General features: G+C 40.0%; 1 protein-coding gene across 4 annotated transcripts in view; it reads left to right on the top strand.

The window, feature by feature from the left end:
* LOC119972284 (protein argonaute-2) overlaps positions 1–21,567 on the top strand; it is a 136,498-nt gene extending 114,931 nt beyond the window's left edge. For all 4 annotated transcript variants that reach the window (XM_038808732.1, XM_038808730.1, XM_038808731.1 and 1 more), the window contains 7 exons: positions 36–195; positions 2,581–2,671; positions 4,934–5,128; positions 9,157–9,291; positions 10,454–10,555; positions 11,847–12,046; positions 14,698–21,567. In XM_038808732.1, the coding sequence (XP_038664660.1) occupies positions 36–195; positions 2,581–2,671; positions 4,934–5,128; positions 9,157–9,291; positions 10,454–10,555; positions 11,847–12,046; positions 14,698–14,806 (992 nt within the window). In that variant the 3' untranslated portion in view covers positions 14,807–21,567. The remainder of the gene's footprint in view (positions 1–35; positions 196–2,580; positions 2,672–4,933; positions 5,129–9,156; positions 9,292–10,453; positions 10,556–11,846; positions 12,047–14,697) is intronic.
* Positions 21,568–23,811: the final 2,244 nt, after the last annotated feature.

Here is a 23,811-nt window from a genome sequence, read left to right as displayed (position 1 = left end):
AACAATATATTAAAAGCAGTGTTTTCCATTGACAGCGGAGGTTAAGCGTGTGGGTGACACATTGCTTGGCATGGCCACGCAATGCGTACAGGTGAAAAATGTGCTGAAGACCTCGCCACAAACACTTTCCAACCTCTGCCTGAAGATCAACGTAAAGCTAGGAGGTGTCAATAACATCTTGGTGCCACAGGGAAGGTCAGCTGAACTTTTTGCTAAGTGACTTGCTTTGAGTAAGGTCTACTTCCATAAACTAATGTTTCGAAAAGTAAGATTATTTCACAAACTGATATTTGTCTTCATTCATTGGTGGATTACACTATCTGTTGGGACCATACAATGTGTTGGTAGTTCACAATTTTTCTCTGTAAAATGAGAAGATTCAGGTTTTTGAAGTTTTAGCTTCTAATGTTTTCAGTCACAAAATTTGTGGCTTCAGTTGACTGTTCCTGTTTTGCTTTGTTTGATTTTGTGTTGAATACCTGACATCTGTCCATGTTATGTTCTGGTACTGCATGACTTCTGGATAATGAGCAGGCATTATTGACTTTCCTAGTGTGTCTAACTGAAAGGACTTGCACTTATATTGTACCAATCATGACCTCGGATGCCCCAAAGTACTTCGCAGCTTATGAATGGCAGAGCAGCCTCGAAGGACCAAATGTTCTTATTCAATACTTTAAGTGTAGATGTGTTTGTAACGTAGGAAAACACTATAATTAATGATGCAATACTTGACTAGTTATCTTTTTTGATTGAATACGGAGTATTGGCATGAAGGAGATCTCCCTTACACTTGTGAAACATTGCTTAGGACCCTTTTACATCAAACTGAGAGGGAGGATGCCATGGTTTAACGCTTCACTTAGATGAACGCAGTTCCAATAATATTCGAGAAGCTCAACACCATCTAGGAAAAAGCCGCCTGCTTGATTGGCACCCTATCCACCACCTTTACCATCCACTCCACCACCGACAAAGCAGTGCGTATGATTTACAAAATGTTCTGCGGCAACTCAACTAAACTCCTTCAATAGAACCTTCCAAACTGTGACCTCTGCCATCTGGAAGGACGAGCAGTTGCACGGGGACACCACCACTTGCAAGTTCCTCTTCAAGTCACTCCCCATCCTGACTTGGAGAAATATATCTCTGCTCCTTCACAGTCGCTGGGTTAAAATCCTGGAACTGCCTCCCTAGTAGCATTGTACACCACATGGACTACAGTGGTTCAAGAGGCGGATCACAACCAGATCCTCACGGGCAATTTGGGATGGACAATAAAATGCTGGTTTAGCCAGCGACGTCCACATCCTGTGAAAAAGAATTTTTAAAAACCTGAAAGACCTCTGTCAGTGTAGTATTTCCTCAGTACTTAAGTGTCATCCTGGTATTCATGCTCAAGACTTAATTAGGGCTTGACCTCATGACCTGAATCAGGTAAGAATGCTACAACTAAGTCAAGAATGGAACGTGCTACTGTATTGACCAATTTAGACTAGGAAGGTCCCAGGATCATTATATAGAAACCACATTTTAAGAACGTAAAAAATAACATTTTCAGTGCCATTTACATACTTTCGGAAGTATTATGGATATTCCTATCCATGCCCCTGATTATTAAAAATATTTGGAGGACCAAATTATTTTTTTCCAATTAATGGGCAGTTTAGTGTGGCCAATCCACCTAACCTGCACATCTTTGGAATGTGCAAACTCCACACAGAAAGTGATCCAGAGCCGGGATCGAACCTGGGTCCCCTCATCATTTTATACAACTCAATCAGGTCCCCCCTTAGCCATCTCTGCTCCAAGGAAAACAACCCCAGATTAACCAGTCTCTCTTGATAGCTGCAACACTCCAGCCCAGGCAACACACTGATGAATCTCTGCATCTTCTCTAGTGCAGTCACTTCCTCCCTATAGTGTGGCGATCAGAGCAGCACACAGTACTCCAGCTGTGGCTTAATGAGCCTTTTATACAGCTCCATCATAACCTCCCTGTTCTTGTATTCTATGCGTCGGTTAATAAAGGAAAGTATCTCATATGCCTTATTAACCACCTTATCTACCTGTCCAGCTGTCTTCAGGAATCTATGGACATGCACACCAAGATCCCTCTGATCCTTTGTACTTCCTAGATTCCTACAATTCATTGTATATTCCCTTGCTACAACCCAGCTACAAAAAGCCATTTTTGTGCTGATTTCACTTAACAAAATATGTTCAGTTTCTTGTGTTGCCACCAGTATACTCAGTTCCACTGTTTGCAGCTATTTAAAAATATGTATATACAATATTACACAATGTTGGGAATCTTCAGAACAAATACAACATTTTAGAATACATTTGTACACTGTTGAGTTGGTCTTCTAAGTTGCCAAAATACTGAATATATTTCAGGAAATGGGAGTCGTTGTGTTTATCATATAATTTTCACATTGCGCTGACTTGACTTAATCAGAAAACCTATTGAAATGTGCCTGTACAATGTAAATATATCCATTTAATACTGATGTGATTATTGTGGTTGTAAAATGGAGCTGTTTGTAGTGATCCCAAAACTTGTATTTATTTTTCCAGGCCTGCAGTGTTTCAGCAGCCAGTAATATTCTTGGGTGCAGATGTAACACATCCACCAGCTGGGGATGGGAAAAAACCTTCCATTGCTGCAGTGAGTCCCAGTATTTCTAGTTTCCTGTTTATTGATTGCGAATAGTTACACAATTTAAAAAAAAAATATTGAAATGATATGTTCAGTGAATGTTCTGGTCTAGGTGCCCATCTGAACTGCGATTTAGAGATAGGTTTATATATTAGGCTTTTGTTTGTCCTTTTTAAACTGTTTTGTGATCAAAGGCTAATATTCAACAGCTACTGCCCTCTCTGAATCTCTTCTACTTCACCTTCCTGCCTTTCTCTTTGTCTTCAGCATCTCCATCCTATCAGATTGCTGCACCATTTTTCTCAATAAGCCAAACACTCGAGCTTCTTGTTTGATCTTGCATTCGCCCAAAGCAACATGTGTTGAAGTATAATTTTAGTTCCTGCTTCACTTCAAAGAAGTTACATTGATTATGTCAGATCCAGTTATTGTTTATATTCATATTATAAAAATTCTGTTTACCTTGCTGGAAAATTCAAAGTGTTTCTTTATGCACCAGTGCATTGTTTGTATTCTTGAAATCTTTTTGAAGGCAAACAGGTTGAATATATTTGCAACTAAGTTTTAAAGTGTCTTTTAAAAAACTTGTGAAAATGTCAAACTTAGGGCGCAATTCTCCGCAAATGCGGCGAGTCGTAAAGGCTGCCGTGAAACTGGCTGTGTTTCACGGCAGCCTCCGCGCCTCCTCCCAGGACCCGATTTCCCCCCCCCCGGGTGGGGCTAGCAGCGGGGCCCCGTGAAGCACGGCATCGCGGGCTTAGCGACCGTCGCTAAGTCCGCGCGCCAAGCGTCACGCCGGCTGACGCGCACGATGACATCATGCGCGGATGACGTCATCACGCAGACGCGTCAAACCCGCGCATGCGCGGGCCGTCATGCCCCTCAGCCACCCCGCGGACTGATCCTGCGGGGCAACGGAAGAACAAATAGTGCGCGGGTATCGGACCCGCTGCCCACGATCGGTGCCTACCGATCGCAGGCCCATGCCACCCTTGGCACGGCCGTGGTGCAGCCGTGCCAATCGGTGCCATGGTTGTCCGGGACGGGCACTTTGCGGCCGTTTTCACGAACGGTGAGAGCAGGTGTGATCGCGTTCGTGAAAACGGCCGTAAAGGCCTGGGAACTCGGCCCATCTGCCTGGGGAGAATCGCTGTTCGCCGTAAAAAAACGGCGAGCAGCGATTCGTGTCGTGGGGCGGCCGAGAATAGCGGGAGGGCATGAAAATTATCGGGAAAGCCCTCCCGCTATTCTCCGACCCGTCGTGGGCAGCGGAGAATCGCGCCCGTAAGATTTCCCCTGTCCTAGCTTGAATCCCTGTTACTTTAAAAAAAAAAAAATCCTTTAACATCAGAGTTCTGCCGACAGTTTGACAGTGCAAGTTTTCTAATTAGGTTGAGAAGCCAGAGGAAAACAAATGACCTTTACTGGAGATGAAAGATCAAGGACCAATTACAAAACGTCAAATTCAGTTTGCTGAGATCTCAGAAGATTATGCAGCCCAGTTCACAGAATCCCTACAGTGCAGAAGTGCCATTCGGCCCATCGAGTCTGCTCAGACCCTCCAAAAGAGCCCCCACCAAGGCCCCTTCCCTCTTAAAACCCACCTAAGGGCAATTCAGCGTGGTCAATTCACCTAACCTGCACATCTTTGGACTGTGGGGGGAAACCGGAGTACCCGAAGGAAACCCACGCAGACACAGGGAGAAGGTGCAAACTCCACACAGTCACCCGAGGTCTGAATCGAGATTGGGTCTCTGGTGCCGTGAGACAGCAGTGCTGATCACTGGGGACCATGTCCTCTCTGCTGCTTGAACCCAAAATTCCATGAGTGAACTAATCCCCAGATTCTATGCCCAAATTCTACCAAATCATTTCATGTAATAGTTTTAGTATAAATTTTGATAGAGATGCGTAGAAGATCACAGGATGGTCACATGGTAAAAGTGACTGAGCCAATCATTCGTGCAGTAATGACTAGAATTGCCAATTGTGGGGAACATTTTAAAAATATTGTTTTAATAGGAGTCGTAGTTGGGTAGACGTGTTAAACCGAAGCAAAAGCCCTCACTTTGATTTAAAAGCAATCTTTCTGTGTTTCGCACTTGGAAGTGAATTTTATTATTATTTGGCCATTTTAGTGATTTAATCATTACTTCTAAGGCTTCCTCATGGTTGATGGTTATGTACTGATTCAATAGGAATGTGATTTGGTTATCTGCTGAAGCTTACCTAGCGTTTATTTTCTCCTGCGCCCCACACCCTTTTCCTTAGGTGGTGGGTAGTATGGATGCTCATCCAAGTCGTTATTGTGCCACAGTCCGTGTACAGCAGCATCGACAGGAGATCATCCAGGACCTTGCTTTCATGGTCAGAGAGCTCCTCATCCAGTTTTACAAATCTACGCGCTTCAAGCCAACACGCATTATATTCTATAGGGATGGCGTTTCAGAAGGACAGTTTCAACAGGTAAATAAAGTCTAGGCAGATCTGTTGCATTGCAGGAGTATGAGTTTTATTAGCTAATCAAAGAAGCTGTCAAGTCCATAAATGTGCTTACCTTTTTTTTTTAAATTTAGAGTACCCAATTCATTTTTTCCAATTAAGGGACAATTTAGTGTGTTCAATCCACCTACACTGCACATCTTTGGGTTGTGGGGGTGAAACCCACGCAAACACGGGAGAATGTGCAAACTCCACACGGACAGTGACCCAGAGCCGGGATCGAACCTGGGACCTCAGCGCCGTGAGGCAGCAGTGCTACCACTGCGCCACCGTGCTGCCCTAAATGTGCTTACCTAATGGAACTGATAGTCTGTTTAGGGGATCTTCACCGTTACCTCATTGCAATGTTAATGTAAGCTTACTTATGACAGTAATAAAGATTATTATTATTAATACCTGCAAATTTACAAGCCAGTTGCAGGCAGTGGGTGTACATGGGTGGTTTGACAATTTGCTTGAGAAGCGATACTGAGTTTTAAACAGAAAAATCACTTTAATATGCATGTCTTGGACTTGGCCTAGCCGATGAACCAAAAAATGAAAAAGTTGATTCCTGCACTATTTTAGGTGACTTGATGTGGCTGTGTAAATGTTCTGCCACTTGTCCGTTACCACTTGTGGTGGGTTCATCTCACCTGTAATCATGTTTCCTGTTGTTTGGGTGCTATCTTATTTGCCAGTTTTTTTTATTGCCTTTATCTGGGCCAGTCCCTCATTATCTCATTAAAATTGCCCTTGCTCAATCAAAAAGCTCTTTCTTTTATCTTACAGTTTTTATGTGGAACCTTAATGATTGTTGTTCCTGGATGTTCCTCTACCTTTAACACACCTAGTACCCCACTTAATTTCCTAGAATGAGCTCAACATCCTTTTATGCGTCTAAAACAGACCCTTCCCTTTTGTTTTGCTCCAACCATTGATTTGAGTGTCATGGCACTCGAGAGATATAGGATTTTCAGGAGGCTTAAGATTGTAGGTGCTGAGAGGTTGTCTCCTCTGGGGGGGGGGGGTTCTTCGACTATAGGGCATAATGTCAGAATACGGGGTCACCCATTTAAAACAGACACGAGGAGGAATTTAATTTGTAGGTAATGAATCTGTAGAGGCTGAGTTAAGTAATTTCAAGGTTGAGATGATCAATAAGGGAATCAAGGGTAATGGGGATAAGGCAGGACAGTGGAGTTGAGGATTATCACATCAGATCAGTCATAATCTCAATGAATGGCAGAGCAGACTTCGGGATGAATAGCCTACTTCTATGTTTTTAAAAAAAATTCCAATTAAGGGTCAATTTAGCAAGATCAATTCACCTATCTTGCACATCTTTGGGTTGTGGGGGTGAGACCCACGCAGACACGGGAGAGAATGTGCAAACTCCACACGGACAGTGACCCCGGGTCCTCGGTGCCGTGAGGCAGCGATGCTAACCACTGCGCCACCATGCCTCCCAACTTCTCCAATGTTTTATGGCCTTCTGGTCTCCTGTTACATTTTGTATCTGCTTGAGGTGCCATTTTTACCTACATATCTCTTTCTCTTTCTCCACTAAAGCAAAACTTTTTCCCCTCCCTAACTCTTCTTTTGTATCATCCCTACATCATTCATGTTTTGCTGCTTTAGTGGAGGCAACATTTACACTTTCTTCCTTTTTTCCTTACTCTATCCCTCGATATTTTGTAACCAGGAATACTCGGCTTCCAGTTCTGCCCTAGCCTAAATTCCATCTGTTAAAGATTTTATTTTGCCTCCTAACCCCACCTTCCCTCGCACACAGATGGCTATTTGTTTCTCAAATTCACCAGATCTATCGACAGTAACCCGTATGGTTCCATAGGTATCACTTCCTCTCCCATCGCTCTCATTTCTCTCCCAATTGGTTAGAAAGTTCATCCATCCTCTACAGATTACTACTGCTCCAAAACAGGTCACAATGTCCTAGATGTCTACACCATTTGCTTCTGCACAATCTCTCCAGTCATGTGTTTAACTCCTTTTAATTTACTGTTTCTCTGCCAATTGGTGCTTGGCGCCAGGAGATTTCTACTCTTGTGGAAATGGTTGGGAGAGAGGGGACAGGGAATGCCCTTGTTATAAATAATTACGATGTGGAGATGCCGGCGTTGGACTGGGGTGAGCACAGTAAGAAGTCTTACAACACCAGGTTAAAGTCCAACAGGTTTATTTCAAATCACTAGCTTTCGGAGCACTGCTCCTTCCTCAGGTGAATGAAGAGGTATGTTCCAGAAACATATATATATATATATATATATATATATATATATAGACAAAGTCAAAGATGCAAGACAATGCTTAGAATGCGAGCATTTGCAGGTAATTAAGTCTTTACAGATCCAGAGATAGGAGTAACCCCAGGTTAAAGAGGTGTGAATTGTCTCAAGCCAGGACAGTTGGTAGGATTTTGCAAGCCCAGGCCAGATGGTGGGGGATGAATGTAATGCAACATGAATCCAAGGTCCCGGTTGAGACCGTACTCGTGTGCGGAACTTGGCTATAAGCTTCTGCTCGGCGATTTTGCGTTGTCGCGTGTCCTGAAGGCCGCCTTGGCAAACGCCTACCCAGAAATCAGAGGCTGAATGCCCTTGACTGCTGAAGTGTTCCCCGACTGGAAATAAATAATTACTTAATTGCTGACGAACTCTTTTCAGGGGAACTGTTCTATTTATTCCCGTATTATTAGATCCAACATAAACTACAATGTATTTTCCATCTCAATTCATGTTTTCTGTGTTGATTTTCTTCTGATTTTTGGGACTTCCAAGACATTTTTTGATTTGACTGTACCTGAGTATTAGGCCCTCTTAAATTTAATTCAGCAGACTTTAGCTTGTACTGAATTTTTGTGTGCAAACATCTGTCATGCCTGTACTATTGCTGATTATTCGGAGAGAAATATTTAATGTCAGCCACATAACAAAAGCAACAATATTATTGCCCACATTGCACAAACTAATCAGATCCAAAATAAAGAGAAATCTGTGAGTGACATTTCCTTCCCAATATTATTTTATCCTTTAGACGTAGAAATGTATTAGATTTGAGTGTGACGTGGCGAGCGACATAGATTTAAGAGTTATTGCTGAAGAAGCCACTACAGGTTGCTGTGGTGCATCATTTAGATAGTCCGTATGCAGGTCGTGGACGGATTGTATATTTAGACTTGGAGATGAGATGCCAATCAAGTAAACTATTTTGCCTCGAAGGGTGTTAACCTTACAGTTATAGCTGCATTCATCCACCCACCACACTACTGCCGTGTATTTTTAAAAAATAATAATAACTTTGAGTACCCAATTCATTTTTTCCAATTAACGGGCAATTTAGCGTGGCCAATCCACCTACCCAGCACATCTTTGGGTTGTGGGGGTGAAGCCCATGCACACATGGGGAGAATGTGCAAACTCCACACGGACAGTGACCCAGATCCGTTAGGCAGCAGTGCTAACCACTGTGCCACCTTGCTGCCCTACTGCTGTGTATTTTAAGTGGTGGAGAGGCTTTGGGAATTCTGTAAGAACCACTCAACACAGTATACCCAGCCTCTGAATGCAGCCTATGGTCCTCTAGGCACAGACACAAATGCTGGACTAACTGGTGACACACACATCCCGTGAGAGAATTTTGTTTTTTAAATGCTGCCGGACAAGTGTTTGCAGCATTTTCAGTTTTTATTTCAAATTTCCAGCTTCTGCAGTATATTACTTTTCTGTGGGTGAAATATTTCACCATCCTTATTGGCATTGTGTGAAACATTTTCACTTTAAACTCTGGTATATTATTAACATTGAAAAATTGTTTTGAGATGTGCAACTGTAGGTGGAATCATCCACATCACGATGTTTGCTCGTATAAATTCTATACTTGGAATCTGTTCATATAAAATGTGTTTCAGTGCAAATATCGCAATGTATTCTGTTTGAAAGTTTTTCTGCTGTTGTTCCAGATTAAATTAACTTTGTAAATTGCGTTCATAGGTTCTCCATCATGAATTGCTAGCCATCCGAGAGGCATGTATTAAATTAGAAAAGGACTACCAGCCTGGCATCACCTTTATTGTGGTTCAAAAGCGACATCACACCAGACTCTTCTGTACTGATAAGAATGAAAGGGTAGGAATGATTTACAGACTTGATATTTAGGATATATGTTTGTTTTTGTATTTTGATGGTAATTCGATTCAGAGTTGTTTATAGTAACCAATCAGAAAAGATCCAGCAACATTGGACTGGTTTGACTGGTTACTAGATGCTATTTTCTGGGTTTTGTTTTACACTGTAACGTAGACTGCACAGTTCACCTCAACTGAATCTCAATCATGAGCACTTGCCATTAATCTTACGATAGTTTGTGTTTTCTCTCCCATTTTAGGGTATAATGTTATATATTTTGGTTGCTGTATTCGCAATAGTTTAAACCACAGATAATTGGCAGGAAATTAGATTGTGAGAAGTCTTACTATGTTTTGTTTGAAGTGATAATGTTACAAATACTGGGCTGTCAGGCTTATTAGCTGAAGAGGATGTACATTTGTGGCCTTAAATGCTGCACACGAGCCCTGAACATCCCGGTTTCAGTAATCCTTTTACAGTAATTAAGTTGATTTCCTCCTGCGTTGGTTTCCTCCGGGTGCTCCGGTTTCCTCCCACAGTCCAAAGACGTGCAGGTTAGGTGGATTGGCCATGATAAATTGCCCTTTGTTACCAAAAAGGTTAGGAGGGGTTATTGGGTTACGAGGATAGGGTGGAAGTGAGGGCTTAAGTGTGTCGGTGCAGACTCGATGGGCCGAATGGCCGTCTTCTGCACTATTTGTTCAATGTTCTATGAATCATGAGAAAGTTCTGCTGGATTTCAATGCAGATGATAGCAGGAAATGTATATTCCAACATTAATAAATGTGTACCGAATGAAATGGTTCCATTTGTGACGGGTTGCAAAATTTAATTAGGCAAAACTCCAAGGGAATACATTTGGACCTCTCTCCATGGGGCCGACGGTTCAAGGGTTTAGCTGGAATCTTTGAGATCAATGACCTTTATTATGTTCTGTAGGACCTATTGCAGTATCTTTTAGTAGAGACCAAACCCAATCCTTGGATGATCTGTTGAAAGAAGAAATAGTAACCTCGTCATTTGACCTTGATCAGCAATCCACCAATTTCTCTGGAAAGATAAAAGTTGTCTCGGGACACTTTAAGCCTGTAAACTGTAATTGGGCATGACTTATTGCATGTAACTTCTGTTAACTCCCAAATTTTATTATCTTTATTTACAGGTTGGAAAAAGTGGCAATATTCCAGCAGGCACAACAGTAGATACAAAAATAACGCATCCATCTGAGTTTGACTTTTACCTGTGCAGCCATGCCGGCATTCAAGTGAGTTTTTAAACAAAGACTTCACAATGGAATAACAAAAAGATAATTTCCCTGCAACCCAAGATTTTATTAGCCGTCGACTCAAATATTCTTCTGGCAAACATCCCATCTTGCACCCCCTGTAAGTTTAAGCGAATCCAAACCTCTGCTGCCTTTATCCTAACACACTCGCAAGTTCTATTCAACCTCGCCCCTCTGCTTGCCCTCCTCCATTCTGCTCTGGAAACAGCTCCGTTTTCTTTTGTCTTTGCATTTCCTATGTGCCTGTTGATCACTCCAATAGAACGCAAATGTTTGACTATGCTAAAAGTGCTATATCAATATGGATTATTATAACAGGCAGTATGTCGTCTTCAACGATGCCTTTGATGTCAAATAAAAAAGCTTCAGTGGAAATGTTGCTGAACCAAGGAAGACAATGTTAGGTGGGATTAGGAGCTTGATCACAGAAGTGGGTTTTGTAGGAAGAAGCGGTGGGGTCAATGGACTTCAGACTGTGGTGGAGTAGGGTGGCTCATTGACCGCAGTCGTGTTTAAAGAAAATAAATGGTCAACCAATCTCTTAGTGACATTTGTTGAGCAGAAATGTTGGTCAGGACACCAGAACTCCTGCTATTCATACAATGCTATTAGATCTTCAACATCAACCTGAACTGGCAGTTGGGATCTCGATCTAACTCCAGCATCTGAAGGGTGGGGTGTTTCCAACAATGTCGAGGCTGTACCATATTGAATGTCAGAAAGAGGTGTTTACAGTCCTGTTGTGGGACTTTGTGAAGTTTGACCAGGTAACAAGGGAAGACTAACCATTTGCTCAACCTGTCCAATGTTAAATCTCTGTATAGTTCGCCCAGCCACTGAAAACGTCCAGTGATCTTGTTTGTACAAGTTGTGGTCCAACCTCTGCTAAATTTGCAACTGAAGAAGGGCTCCAAAAGTAGAGATGTGTAATGAGAAAGAAGAAAAATGTGTCCATGACTTTCCTTATCCCATCTTTTGTCCACCTGCTAAAACTTTAGCACCTATAAAAACTGTCAGTGCTGTTAGTTAATCCGTGTGAGAAAGTTTTCATGCACACATTCTTTCAAGCTGGTTTTTCATCTTTTACTGTCATCCAAATCCCAAATTCAAATGACATTTCAGGGTAGGGACTAACTTAATCTTCTACCCTTTGCTGGAGTCAAGCAATATAGAGAAAATAATGCATTAGCAAATTTCTGCATGGCTAGAAGTGATTAGAAATTTTTTTTTTTTCGCTAAGTAAGAGTTAATAATTAAAAATGTTTTCTAGGGAACAAGCAGACCATCTCACTACCATGTGCTGTGGGATGATAACCGCTTCAATGCAGATGAACTTCAGATTCTCACATATCAACTTTGCCACACGTATGTCCGATGTACCCGGTCGGTCTCCATTCCAGCCCCAGCCTATTACGCTCATTTGGTGGCTTTCCGTGCCAGGTACCATTTGGTGGACAAGGAACATGACAGGTATGAATACCCCTTTTTAGAGTTTGACTATTTGTTTGAATCTTTCAAAGGCTGATCTTTAGTGTTGAGGATCTGAGCTGCAAGGAAAGGCTGGAGAAACTTGAATGTTTTTACCTGGAAACTAGGTTTTTGTCTGTCTACAAAGCGACTTTAAAGATATAGAAATTGATTGCATGAATGGAAAAGGTAAATCTGTAATGTTATTTCAGATTAAATTAGAACAAAATGACATTGGTTCAAACTCTTTAAATTTAGGATGGATCTGGAGAAGTTCTTGGACAAAAGCAAATTACGGTGGCATGGTCTGTACGCTTGCCTTGGGGAAGTTGTACAGTAGTTTCACCCATGAGGTGAAACTTGACCCTAGCCCAAACTGCTCTAGGATCTCAATGAGGTATTTCACTCGACTCCGTTGGAAGGCCTTTTCTGCGCCCAGGGAGACGATCACCTCTGGTGTTATCTCCCCAGATGGAGTCATTATCACGCTTAGCTGGTGTCTGATGTTCGCAGTTAGCTGTCTACCCTTAACAAAGCCTGTCTGGTCTTCTGCGACCATCTCTGGTATGCAGTTCTCCAGTTGCTTAGCCTGGACTTTTGCGAGTATTTTCGCGCCCAGATTGAGCAGCGGAATGGATCTGTATGATCCACACTCCATTGGGTTTTTGTCCTTTTTGGGGATCAGCGATATGGTGGCCTGTGTTAGCATTGTCTGCGTATATCTCCCGCAGATGCGGGGCCAGTGGTATCACAGATGTTTTGTAGAAGTCAGCTGAGAACCCGACTTCCCCGTCTGCATGGATTTGATGCTCTCTATGACCTGTCCCTGTCCTAGTGGTGCTCCCAGCTCCCTCCGTCTGTCTCCCCCCACGACTGGTGTGTCCAGTCCATCAAGGAACCGTTTCATCCTTGAGTCCCTGTCGGCATGTTTGGAGGTGTACAGTCCCAGTAAAAGGTCTCAAATGCTTCGTTGACCTTTTTTGGTTCGGCTATCAGTCTGCCTCTGCTGTCCTTTACCTGGGCTATTTCTCTCGTGGCTGCCTGTTTTATTGGCTAGTGAGCGAGCAGATGACTAGTCTTGCCTCTATGCTATGTTTCATGTTGTCATGCCAGCCTCAAGAAAAGTGGTTAAAAATAGTAAAATCCTGAAATATTTGAGCTGAAAATGATGTGTGAAACAAGTTCTTCGCTCTGAGGGTGGTGAATTTTCGGAATTCCCTACCCCAGAGGAATGTGGAGTATGATGTCAAGACCGAGATCGATAGATTCTAGATATTGAACACTTTGAGGGATATAGGAATAATATGGTGAAATGGCATACAGGTAGAAGATCAGCCATGATCTCGTTGAATGGCGGAGCAGGCTTGAGGGACTGAATGGCCCACTCCTATGTTCTATTTTCTATGTTTTTGAGGAACATATTTTTTTTACATACATTTAAGAGTACCCAATTATATTTTTTCCCAATCAAGGGGCAAATCAGTGTGGCCAATCCACCTACCCTGCACATCTTTGGGTTGTGGGGGTGAGACCCACGGGGAGAATGTGCAAACTCCACAGACAATGACCCAGGGCTGGGATTGAACCCAGGTCCTCGGTGCTATGAGGTAGCAGTGCTAACCACTGCGCCACTGTGCTGCCCTCTGAGTAACATCTTTAAAGCCAATGGCTATTTTTATTTCCATCTCAGAACTGTCACCTTTGCCAGAACGCAAAGTCTTTGACTGTAGACAGCATCAACAAATGGGATAGAATTGAAGTGGGAAAACAGTCCAATAAATGGTACTGAATTAAATGGTAGGAATTTTCTGGCCATCTTGTATTGTAGCCCTGGCTAACTCATTAAGTTAGATGAGAATCTTAGTACATAGGGTTTAAAAAATTGGTTCCTTGGCATGTAAAGGTCAAACAAATTTCAATTTGGTGTGAGATGATACCTAGTTTTTGTAGAAGGCATAAGAAGGCCGCATACTTGATGGAAAGTAGTCTAAATTAAGTAGAGGATTAAAATGACTTTGGGTGGAATTCAGAAGTAGAGGATTTATATTAAATTTGCTTGGAACTGTGGCTAATCCATATTGAGTATTGTGTACTGTTCTAGTATACATATTAAAAAATATAGGGGCATATGAGATGGCAAAAAAAAAAGTATAACTCTGGAACTGAGCGATTATAACAATCAAGAAAGTCTGAACAGGAAGAGAACATTGAGGGGTGATCTAATAAAAGTTTTTTAAAATAATGAACAGGTTTAATAGGGTTAAGTATATAAATGTGCACCAGGGATGGGGAGGGAGGAGAGTCCTGTTGATCATAAATGTAAGATAATCACTAATAAATCCAATAAGGCATTAAGTGTATTCTTTATACAGAATAGTTGGAATGTGTAACTTAGTACCATGTAGTTGAGGCAAATAGCATAGATGCATTTAAGAGGGAGTTAGATGAGGACATGCGGGAGAAAGGAATAGAATTTTGCGTGATGGGATTAGATGGAGTAGGGTGTCAGACCTGTATGGAGAATAAATATTGGTGGAAACCTGTGCAGAATAGCCTTTTTCTGTGCTCTAAATATTATGCAATGCATTAGTCTGACAGGTTTCGCAGCATGCATTTGTCTCTTTCAACTAATCTTGCTCTTTTTTTCTTTTCAGTGCTGAAGGGAGTCACACATCTGGTCAGAGTAATGGCCGGGATCAGCAGGCTCTGGCTAAAGCTGTACAGGTTCACCAGGACACGCTGCGCACTATGTATTTTGCTTGACAGCTGTCCTCATTTGGGATTTCTGAACAGAGCTGGGCTAAGACCAGACCAGCTGCATTTCCCAGGCAGTGTAGTGACGAGCGAGCAGTTAATGTGTTTCTGTTGCTGTGTACATTGCAATATCCTGCAGGCCTCTTTCAGCTATGAGGTGAAATATGACCTGGTTGTTTATGTGTGAATCAAGTCACCTGTAATATTTTTCTTGAACAGCAAAATCATGGAATACTGGGAGGCCTGTGGTAATCGTCTTGGTGCATATAGTCACTAATGGAAGTTAAATAACTGCAATCATATTCTATATTAGATAAAACTAGACTTAAGCCTGGTGTAGATAGAAAGAGAAAGTAGTATATATTTTGCGGAAGCATTATAATATACATTAGCAACTGCATATTTGATGGGGGTTTGTTTAGGATTGTAAAGTTATGGAGGAATTTAGAGGATGGTGTGAGTCTTTAAAGACATAGTAATCCCGTCTGTTGGCTTCAAATGGCAGAATTTTGAAACTCAAAATTGAACATCAACAGCATTCCTTTTATATCTGGAGTTTTATCCAGTGAATTCAGCAAAGACTACTGTAATACAGTACTGTGAAGCATGGCCATCTTGTGAGTCAGTGAAAGGGGGGAAAAAAAGTCTTTTAACACTGAAAGTAAGTTTATGAAGCGCTAGTGTTTTTCCTTTTTGAGCAGGCAATATATTGTATAGGTTTGACTTTCTCAGCAATCCTGAGAGTGCAGTCTATGATTTCCAACAGAAGGATTGCAGTCTCTTTTTAAGACGTGTTTAGTAGTAAAATATTGGTGTGTGTTTGAAGCAATTAATCTTTGGAGACAATCTATAAAACATAACTAGAACAGATGGGCACTACTATTTTATATATTGAGCTCTTGATATTTTTATAAGATGCTGCAATTGTTTAGTTCTCAGATCTTGATACAATCCGTCAGTGAGCAAATTAAATATTTTTCTGCTGTGATTGTCTAATCTGCCACCACTGTGGCTTGTTGCCATGTAGGATATAAGGATTACCATGACAATTACTTCACCAATTTGAATTCAGTTGTTACAGGGCAGTCAGATGAGAACTATCCAAATTGAAACTTTTTAGAATGAAGTAATTTTAAACTACCTCGTGGTTATTCTCGTGTCAGCAAAAACAGAATGAGCACATGCCACTGTCATATTGGCAAAGCAGTTCAAAGATGGTGCTACGTTTTTGTCACGAGGCAAGCATTTTTATTAATGGTAGTCATCTAATTGATATAAACGGATTCCTGGATTAAAATCCACCCCCTGATTGAAGCCAAACCTTTTTATGGTTACATACAATATCTTCAATGGCCTATGTGCACTTATCAAGTGACTCAAAGCGCATAAAATATCCAGTTTTATATACCTCAACCCTTCAACAAATTTTTAAATCTCAAAGAAGGTGCAACTATCATAAATTTCAGTGTTAACAACTTATTTATGTGGCCATGAATTAAAAACCATATTGTACATAGATCTTTGGGATAAAACCTTTGCTTTAGAAGTTATGTATCAAACATGATGTAGATACAGGCAACTGTATTGTAGAAGAGTTTTATAAACTGTTTTCAGCTATTTCTGTATCTGTCTGCATGGTACTTTGTACAGGAATGGTGACAATGCTGCAAATCATATTACAAAAATGGGCATATTTTGCCAAACAAGTTCACAATTTAAAAAAAAATATTATTTATGAAATATGTACTTAGAAGGACTGATGAACTGTGCTTCTAAAAATGCAGCGAGTTATAGCATATTGTCCTTGTGCTTCTCATTGAATCCTACAATTCTGGAAGAGTTTGAGGAATGGATGTGAAGGACACAAATAAGTGTCCACACTTAAATAGTCCGTTTGTGGCTTCTAAGTAGTTGTACCGATTTTTCACAAGTGCAGGAATTTTGCAACATTCATTAATAACAACACTAAGGCATTCAACTTTCCAACTCGGGAGGCCCATGTTCAAGCCTGAGTCTTGACTGACATACATACTTGGGTTTCCTGTGGTGCAGGAGATAGTTACTATATATGGGTTATCTGAAGAAAGAAGGGAAGTTTTCTGAGAAGGCAAACTCTGCAGGAAGATCAAACACACCCAACTGGTGTGTTGGCCAAGGAAGAGTTATTGATGTCCATGAAAAACCCCTTGGTGGAGTGCAGCACAGTTTCAGATATGCAGAGCTACTAATCTAGCAATTAAAATAAACGGCCGTCTAGTTAGTAGTGACAGCATGATGAATACTCAGGGCTTTAAAGACTACACTTCGTTTTTTTTATTGTAAAAGAGTTATTTCTGAATTAGGGCAAATGTGTATTGTCAAAACTTAATAATGGAAATAAGGAATTGATTCACTGGAATTCAGGTAAGGGGTGTGCTGATGTTAGAACCGAACACCCTTTCAGCATACTAAACCAGCACGATAATCTGAGGAAGCGATAGTTTATGATAATTTTACTTTGCTTTTAAAGTGTACAATTGAACTTCAAATTTGTAGGGCTGGACAGAAGTTCTTAACCAAAGGCTTAACTTGTTACTTGAGCTGCTCCATTGATTGTTGACTGAGCTGCTGTGTTGAAGGAAACGTTCTATTGAGAAATTTTTAAGTAACAAGGTTCTATTGTATTTCTAATTAATTCACCCCTTCCTGTTCTGTTCACTTTCAAAACATTGACGAATGCACTTATTTGGTGACATCCTGCATCCAACGCAGCTGATTTTGTAATATAAATTTCAAAACATAAATTGACAAGCAGACTTGGGCAGCTTTAGAGATTACAATTCCATGTTTTTAAAATATTCTTATGTTAGTCATTGATTATTTTGGGCTTTTTTTTTTAGAATTGGACAATCCCTAGATACATATCTCTGTTCTAGTTTCTGGGCGGATTTGGCTATTGAAGTGTCCTTAGCTATTAAGCAATCTCTAACCAGCACTATAAAAAGTTTACATCTTGCTTCAAAGGTATGGGTGCTACTGCGAGCGGGCCCCTGTATTCTCTGTTCTTGCGCTATATATTGACAGTCATAGTGACATTAAATCAGAGGCAATGAATCAATAATAGAATCATTGGATGGCAGCAGCTCTTTGTGAGAATTTATTGCAGTCACTGCCATTTGAGAAATAACTGGTGTTGCAATTGGCTGATTAAATCTGCCTTATTATAAGTTACTGCCATTGGTGGCCAACATTCAATTGGGATGGTTCTAATAATCTGCAAAAATTGTAGATAAGGAGCTAGATTGTAAAACAGTTTAGTATTTTAAGCACGTAGCAGAATTCATCATGGGAATTAAAACATCATTAGCGGTTCTTTTATTGTAAATGTCGTTTGTGCATAATTGAGAAATATTTCTGCTTGTAAATAATTTTGTAAACTTTAATGTAAACAACTCCAGTAAACTAAAAGGCTAATAACGTAAACAAATGGTATCAGTTGGTTGCAGAATTTTCTTTTTTAGTTGTGCTTACGTAAAATGCTTGCCATCTCTTGGCAGTGACATTTAAGAAACATAATGACCTCCGGAGGTGTATTAAATGGGCACCTGAAAGTTTGTTAAGTCGCTATATTCGCATGCATTACATACTGTTTCTCTTTTGAGAGTCTTTATATTAAGGACAATATCAGCCTGTGTGGCCTTTCTTGGGAAAAGAAAATCACCTTTTAGTTCTCAAATATCATGAGCCTAACAGGATGCCCATGTTTGTTTTGTAAAATATATCTTTCTAAATTGCAGTTATAGCTTCAGTGGCTCCACTGCATGGCATAGTTATAATTTAAAATACCAATCAATCAATGTGTAAAACATACTCGTACTGCACTTTCCACAAGCCTCTACTATTTGTCACAGTGGTGCTAAAAATAAGCTGGATCATTTATGTGGCTGAGATAATTATTTTGTGCTTTTGTCCAGTCATATCTACCAAAAGAACATGTACTAGTATATTAGAAGTACCTAATGCTGGAAGCCAAGTAGAGGTACCCTTTCTTTTTTCATAAACTTAGCTTACAGTCAAAACCCAGTGTTGACAATTAAAATATCCAAGGACATTAGCAATGTGAGCCTGTTATTTAAAAACTGCACAATTTTCTTTCGTGATTTCAAAGGTGTTTCGGTGAACAATGTTAAAATAGCTATAATTGCAAGTAGGTGATTAACGCAGCTAAATTATAATCCTGTTAATTTGACTTTCATTTCTCTGATTCTGTATTTTTGTACCATTTGATGCTTCAGTGGAACAAAAAACTATGTAATCCAAGTTCCAAGGAAAATCCGCCTGAACATTTATGGCCACTCCATTCAAGGGCAATTGGGGATGGGCAACAAATGCTGGCTCAGCCAGCGGTACCCACATCCCATGAATAATTTTTAAAAAAAATTATCTGCGGAAATAAGCCTCGGTGTTCGTTTGGGCTCAGTTGAATTGCATATTGTGCTTTGGAGAGGGAATGGCAACAAATCATTCACTAAATGTAGAGAAGTGGAAAGAATCCACTTAGATGGAAAGTTCACTTGAGCTTCCCATGGCTTATACTGTGTAATATGTAAACAGCCTTCCGTTGTATTACTAATATTAACACACAGTATTGTGATTTTTTTGTTTGACCGTTGTGATTTCCCCCATTGTAGCTGAATATTTTTACATTGGGTTTTTACTGATTGTCATATACAAGAAACTGGTGGTCTTGCAGATGGGTCTCGATCTTGTGCTTTCTGCTCTGTTCAGAACCACAGTGCTGCCAGTTTTTTTTGTTGGTGTGTGAACTTTAACATCAAGTTATTGATCTGCCATTTCCACCGTGAAGCTTTAAAATTCATATGTCGATGTAAGACACATCAGATTGTGTAGTAGCAGAGTTGTCAGCTAAAACCTCCGATCTGCTGTTTAGAAAATATCATGTCTTTTTTTTAAAAAAAGATTGAGCAGCCAAAACCTATTAAGCAGCTTATCCATACAAACTAATGCAAGAAGCATATCTTCCATCGAGCTGTCATGCAAAAAAAAAAGGTGCTTTGGAAATTACTGAAATTCAGAAATAATCTGAAGTGTGTCAACTGTCTTCTGTTTGCCTCTGATTAGAAAAACCTCCCAAACATTGTTTAAATATCGGAAAACAAACTGTAAGGCCATTTAAAGAAGTAATAATGTTTCACAGACTGTCCCATTTGTTTAAACAACTACTTCAGTGCTTGAGGTAAAATTATAATTTGTGATATTTTATAGATTTATTTCTTCTGTGAGGGAATGGAAAGTGAATTTGGTGCCAAGGTGGCTGTGCAACATTATGTACGCTTTGATTGGCCTCCCTTTTATTTATTTGGTCTGTACTTTCATTAAATGTGAATCAGAATTCTGTATTTAACACTTGGTAAATGGCTTAATATACATTATTCATGCACTGCACAAGAAGGGAACGAGAGAAAACTGCATTTTTCATGTGTATCAAGGTCAGCTTGGCCTATTCCTTCTGCCTCAAAACCAGATGGGCCATTTCCAGCCAAGTGTTTTCCCACCGGCTGGAGGAATGATTCCGATTTTTAAGTTTGGGGAAGGGGCATTGGCAGCTGGGAGAAACCTGGCCCTTGGCCCCCCCACCCCATGCCCAATCTGGACCTACCTCAAGATATTAGTTGGTTGCTGCAACAACTATAATTAAGAAATGGTGTATTCCCCTGGTTCAAAGTATAACAAAGACGACCAAAATGAGCATTTCTAAAACATTTCAAGTTTGTTTGAAATTAATTTTGAAATGGTACAAAGTTAGGCAAACAATTCTATTTTCCTCTTAAGGTTGATCATAGTGCTTTATTTTGTTCTTTGTGCCTTGTGTAATCATCCCATTGCATGTCAAAATTTGCTGACGGGCTTAAATAGCAGTGTATGACTATATTGTACATAAACTGCTTAAATGAACAAAATAGGTTGAAAACTTAATATATTTTGAGAAATTGTAAAGCATCGTTATTTATGCTGCATAGAATGATCAGTATTGTTGCACTTTCTCAGCAGCCGCTTCTGCCATATGACGGCTGTTAACAGACAAAACTGCGGAAAAACGAGGTGATCTGGACAATGGGTTTGAAGAGAGAAAAAATTGCTACTTGTAAATCCTTAAGGCAAAAGAGGATTTAAAATATTTTCATGTACCTCAAAAGCCTGACATATGCTGCATTGGAAAAGTTTTGAGTATTCTTTGTTTTGCTGGTTTTTTTTGTTATTTTGAATTGCACAAACATCTACCTTCTGTAACTACTGCATATTAAGCTGTTGGCTTGTTTCCTTTTTTCGGGCACTGGTAGAATTGGGCACAAAAGTGGACTTCCAGTAAATCTTTCCTCATGCTTTCATGTTTTAATATAGGGTAGTTTTTGATCCTGAATGCAAATCGTTTTTTAAACCTTTTTAACCAGCACAAATAAGGTTTGTTACCTAACCTAATGTTTGTGGTCCATTTGCGCTTGAATGAGCAGTTTACACCTGTGGCAATGAGGATTTGCATTGCTTGCAGTTTGTTTTACTAATGCTGTGTAAATACTTACTGTAGGTTAAATTTGTCCATTCCTTTTTCAGTCAATATTTTTTAATGAGCTGAATAACTATGCTGTAAAATCTTGACCAGATATGATGTATAATTATCATATATGAATTTGTGAGTCTAAGATATCAATTTTTTTGACTAGCAGTATGGTATGATCATTTTCTTAACAAATAAACTTCTGTATCTTTAACTAGTTGCTTACAAGTGGTGGTAAATTACAGTTTCTTTGTTAATACTCTCTTCTCATTACCCCAGCCCTTAATTTCGGTCATCAGTGTTAGTTATATATTTCCAATAAGGAAAAATTTGTTCTGTTTGAAACTGCTCCATATATAGCGCGCGTTGACTGTTTACAAAGTTGTCTAGAATGAAAAGTGGACCCAGTGCCCTGTAACTATCCTGCAATCCATCTTGTACTTCACTTCGGTTTCTGCTTTGCGTATTGCTGATCTACATGCTCCAGAGTCTAGATCTTTCCTCATATGCGTGCCTTGTAATAGGGTTTTCAATTTGGTGAGAAGGGAGTCCCTATTTAATGTAAATACTATTTTGGTGGATATGGTGACCACAGGAGTTGAATTTTTTGTGTTTGGTCAAATTCATCATAAATGAAACTCCTCAAATTTATTCCAAAATAGTCTGAATTTGTACAATTTATAATGGCAGTTATATAACATTTAAAAGTGTCTCAAACACCGTAGTTTGGTTTTGACTTTAGAGAAGAGGGTAGACTTAGAGCTAATTTGAACAAGGTTTATAGAATAATGAAGGAACTGGATTGTTTTCATTTTGATTTGTTCCTGAAAACCACTTTTCTCCGGAAAATTTAATTGGCTTCAAGTTTCCTAATGAGATTTCAGAGATGCTCCCCAGCAGAATTATTCGCATTAACTCCGAAGTAGCACGGACATATCCTTTTAACACCTCAGTGTAGTTAGCTTATCACATTGATTGGCATCCTTTCATCTTTCCTGAAGTATGGTGCCCAGGATTGCCCACGACAATTGAACTGAAGCCTAACCAGTAACACAATTCTAGCTTCATATTTCATGTCTCTGTTTATAGACCCAAATAACCAATATACTTTTTAAACCACCTTATCAACTTTTGCCCTGCGACCTCTCTGGATTTGTGAATATGAACGTCATTTACACTTTTCATTATCATGCCCTTTAATCTCCCAAACTGCATCGCCTCTCACTTCTTGGTATTTTAAATCCTCATTTGTTTCTCCCTACTTCACCATCCTTCCTGTTGTTGAGGTCTACAATTTTTAAATTAAAATTAAAAAGAGTAAAACAATTGACCATTGGGAACACCATCGCATATCCCCACCTGCTCTTTTAAAAAAAAATTCATCAATTATCATCCTCTGCTTCCTGTCATTCAAGCCCCCCCCCCCCCCCCCCAACCCATTTATGTATCCGTGCATCCACTTTCCTCTTAATTTTCTCAAGCTTTCTGTGCCATTTTGTTGAATTCCTTTCAAAGGTCTATATCTACTGCATTACCTTGATCAGTCATCACTGTTCTGAAGAGGGATTCACGATTAACCCTTGATCTTGCAAGACTAAAACCAATTAAAGCTACAGGATACTTGGATAACAAGTCCAGAAAGTCTATTCGAAAGTAAAATGATACCGTAGTGACTTAACAGCTCATTCAGTTGCATTCTCTGATCAAGTTTTAGTTGTAGTCGATGCCACAGTCTTCACACTCAATTTTTGAAATTTGATGCCATGTGGAGAAACTCTTGATTCCTCAACATGTACTTGTACCTCTAGGGTTTTCTACTGTTTCTATGCAACAAGCCTTTATTAAAAACTCTTCTAAAAATTCAAAAATCCAATGATTTGTGGAACGAAATTTCAACACAAGATTTCATGTTTGGAAACGAAGATTAACTTGACTGTCTGCCGATCAAAATTAAAGAAAACACAACATTATTGTCTGTTAAGACATAGAGTATAGTCTCTTATTTTGGATTTCACCAAGTATGCCACAGCTCTCTGGAATTCACTTCTCCGTGATGTTCCAGCTGTTCTGTAAGGCAGAAACTCACTTTGAGCTTCGACTTCTGCCTTCCCCAAGCTGCTTGTTTTCTCTGGGGGTTTCTGTAAACAACTTCTAGCTCAAAGTTAGGCAAGTTCTGCAGCCTCTATCCCCATAGAACTTTGTCACCCAAATGAGCTTCCGATTATATCTTTGTTCTGTGTGATGAACGATAAAAGTTAGTATTCTCTCTGCTTAAGGTGCAGGCCTCGCAAACTTTGATCTCTCTTTATCCCTTTACTCTGAACTGCAACTGTCCTGGTCCAGCAAGAAGCTCCCCTGTTTATAAAGATGCTTTAGTATCTTTAGCTGGAAATTAAATACCCAATTTAAACCTCTTACGAAAGTAAATGTAGACATCGCAAACCTACCAAAAAACACA

The sequence above is a fragment of the Scyliorhinus canicula genome, chromosome 10 (genome assembly GCF_902713615.1).
Source record: "Scyliorhinus canicula chromosome 10, sScyCan1.1, whole genome shotgun sequence".
NCBI classification, from domain to species: Eukaryota; Metazoa; Chordata; class Chondrichthyes; order Carcharhiniformes; family Scyliorhinidae; genus Scyliorhinus; species Scyliorhinus canicula.
This window is presented reverse-complemented; position numbering and strand designations above follow the sequence as displayed.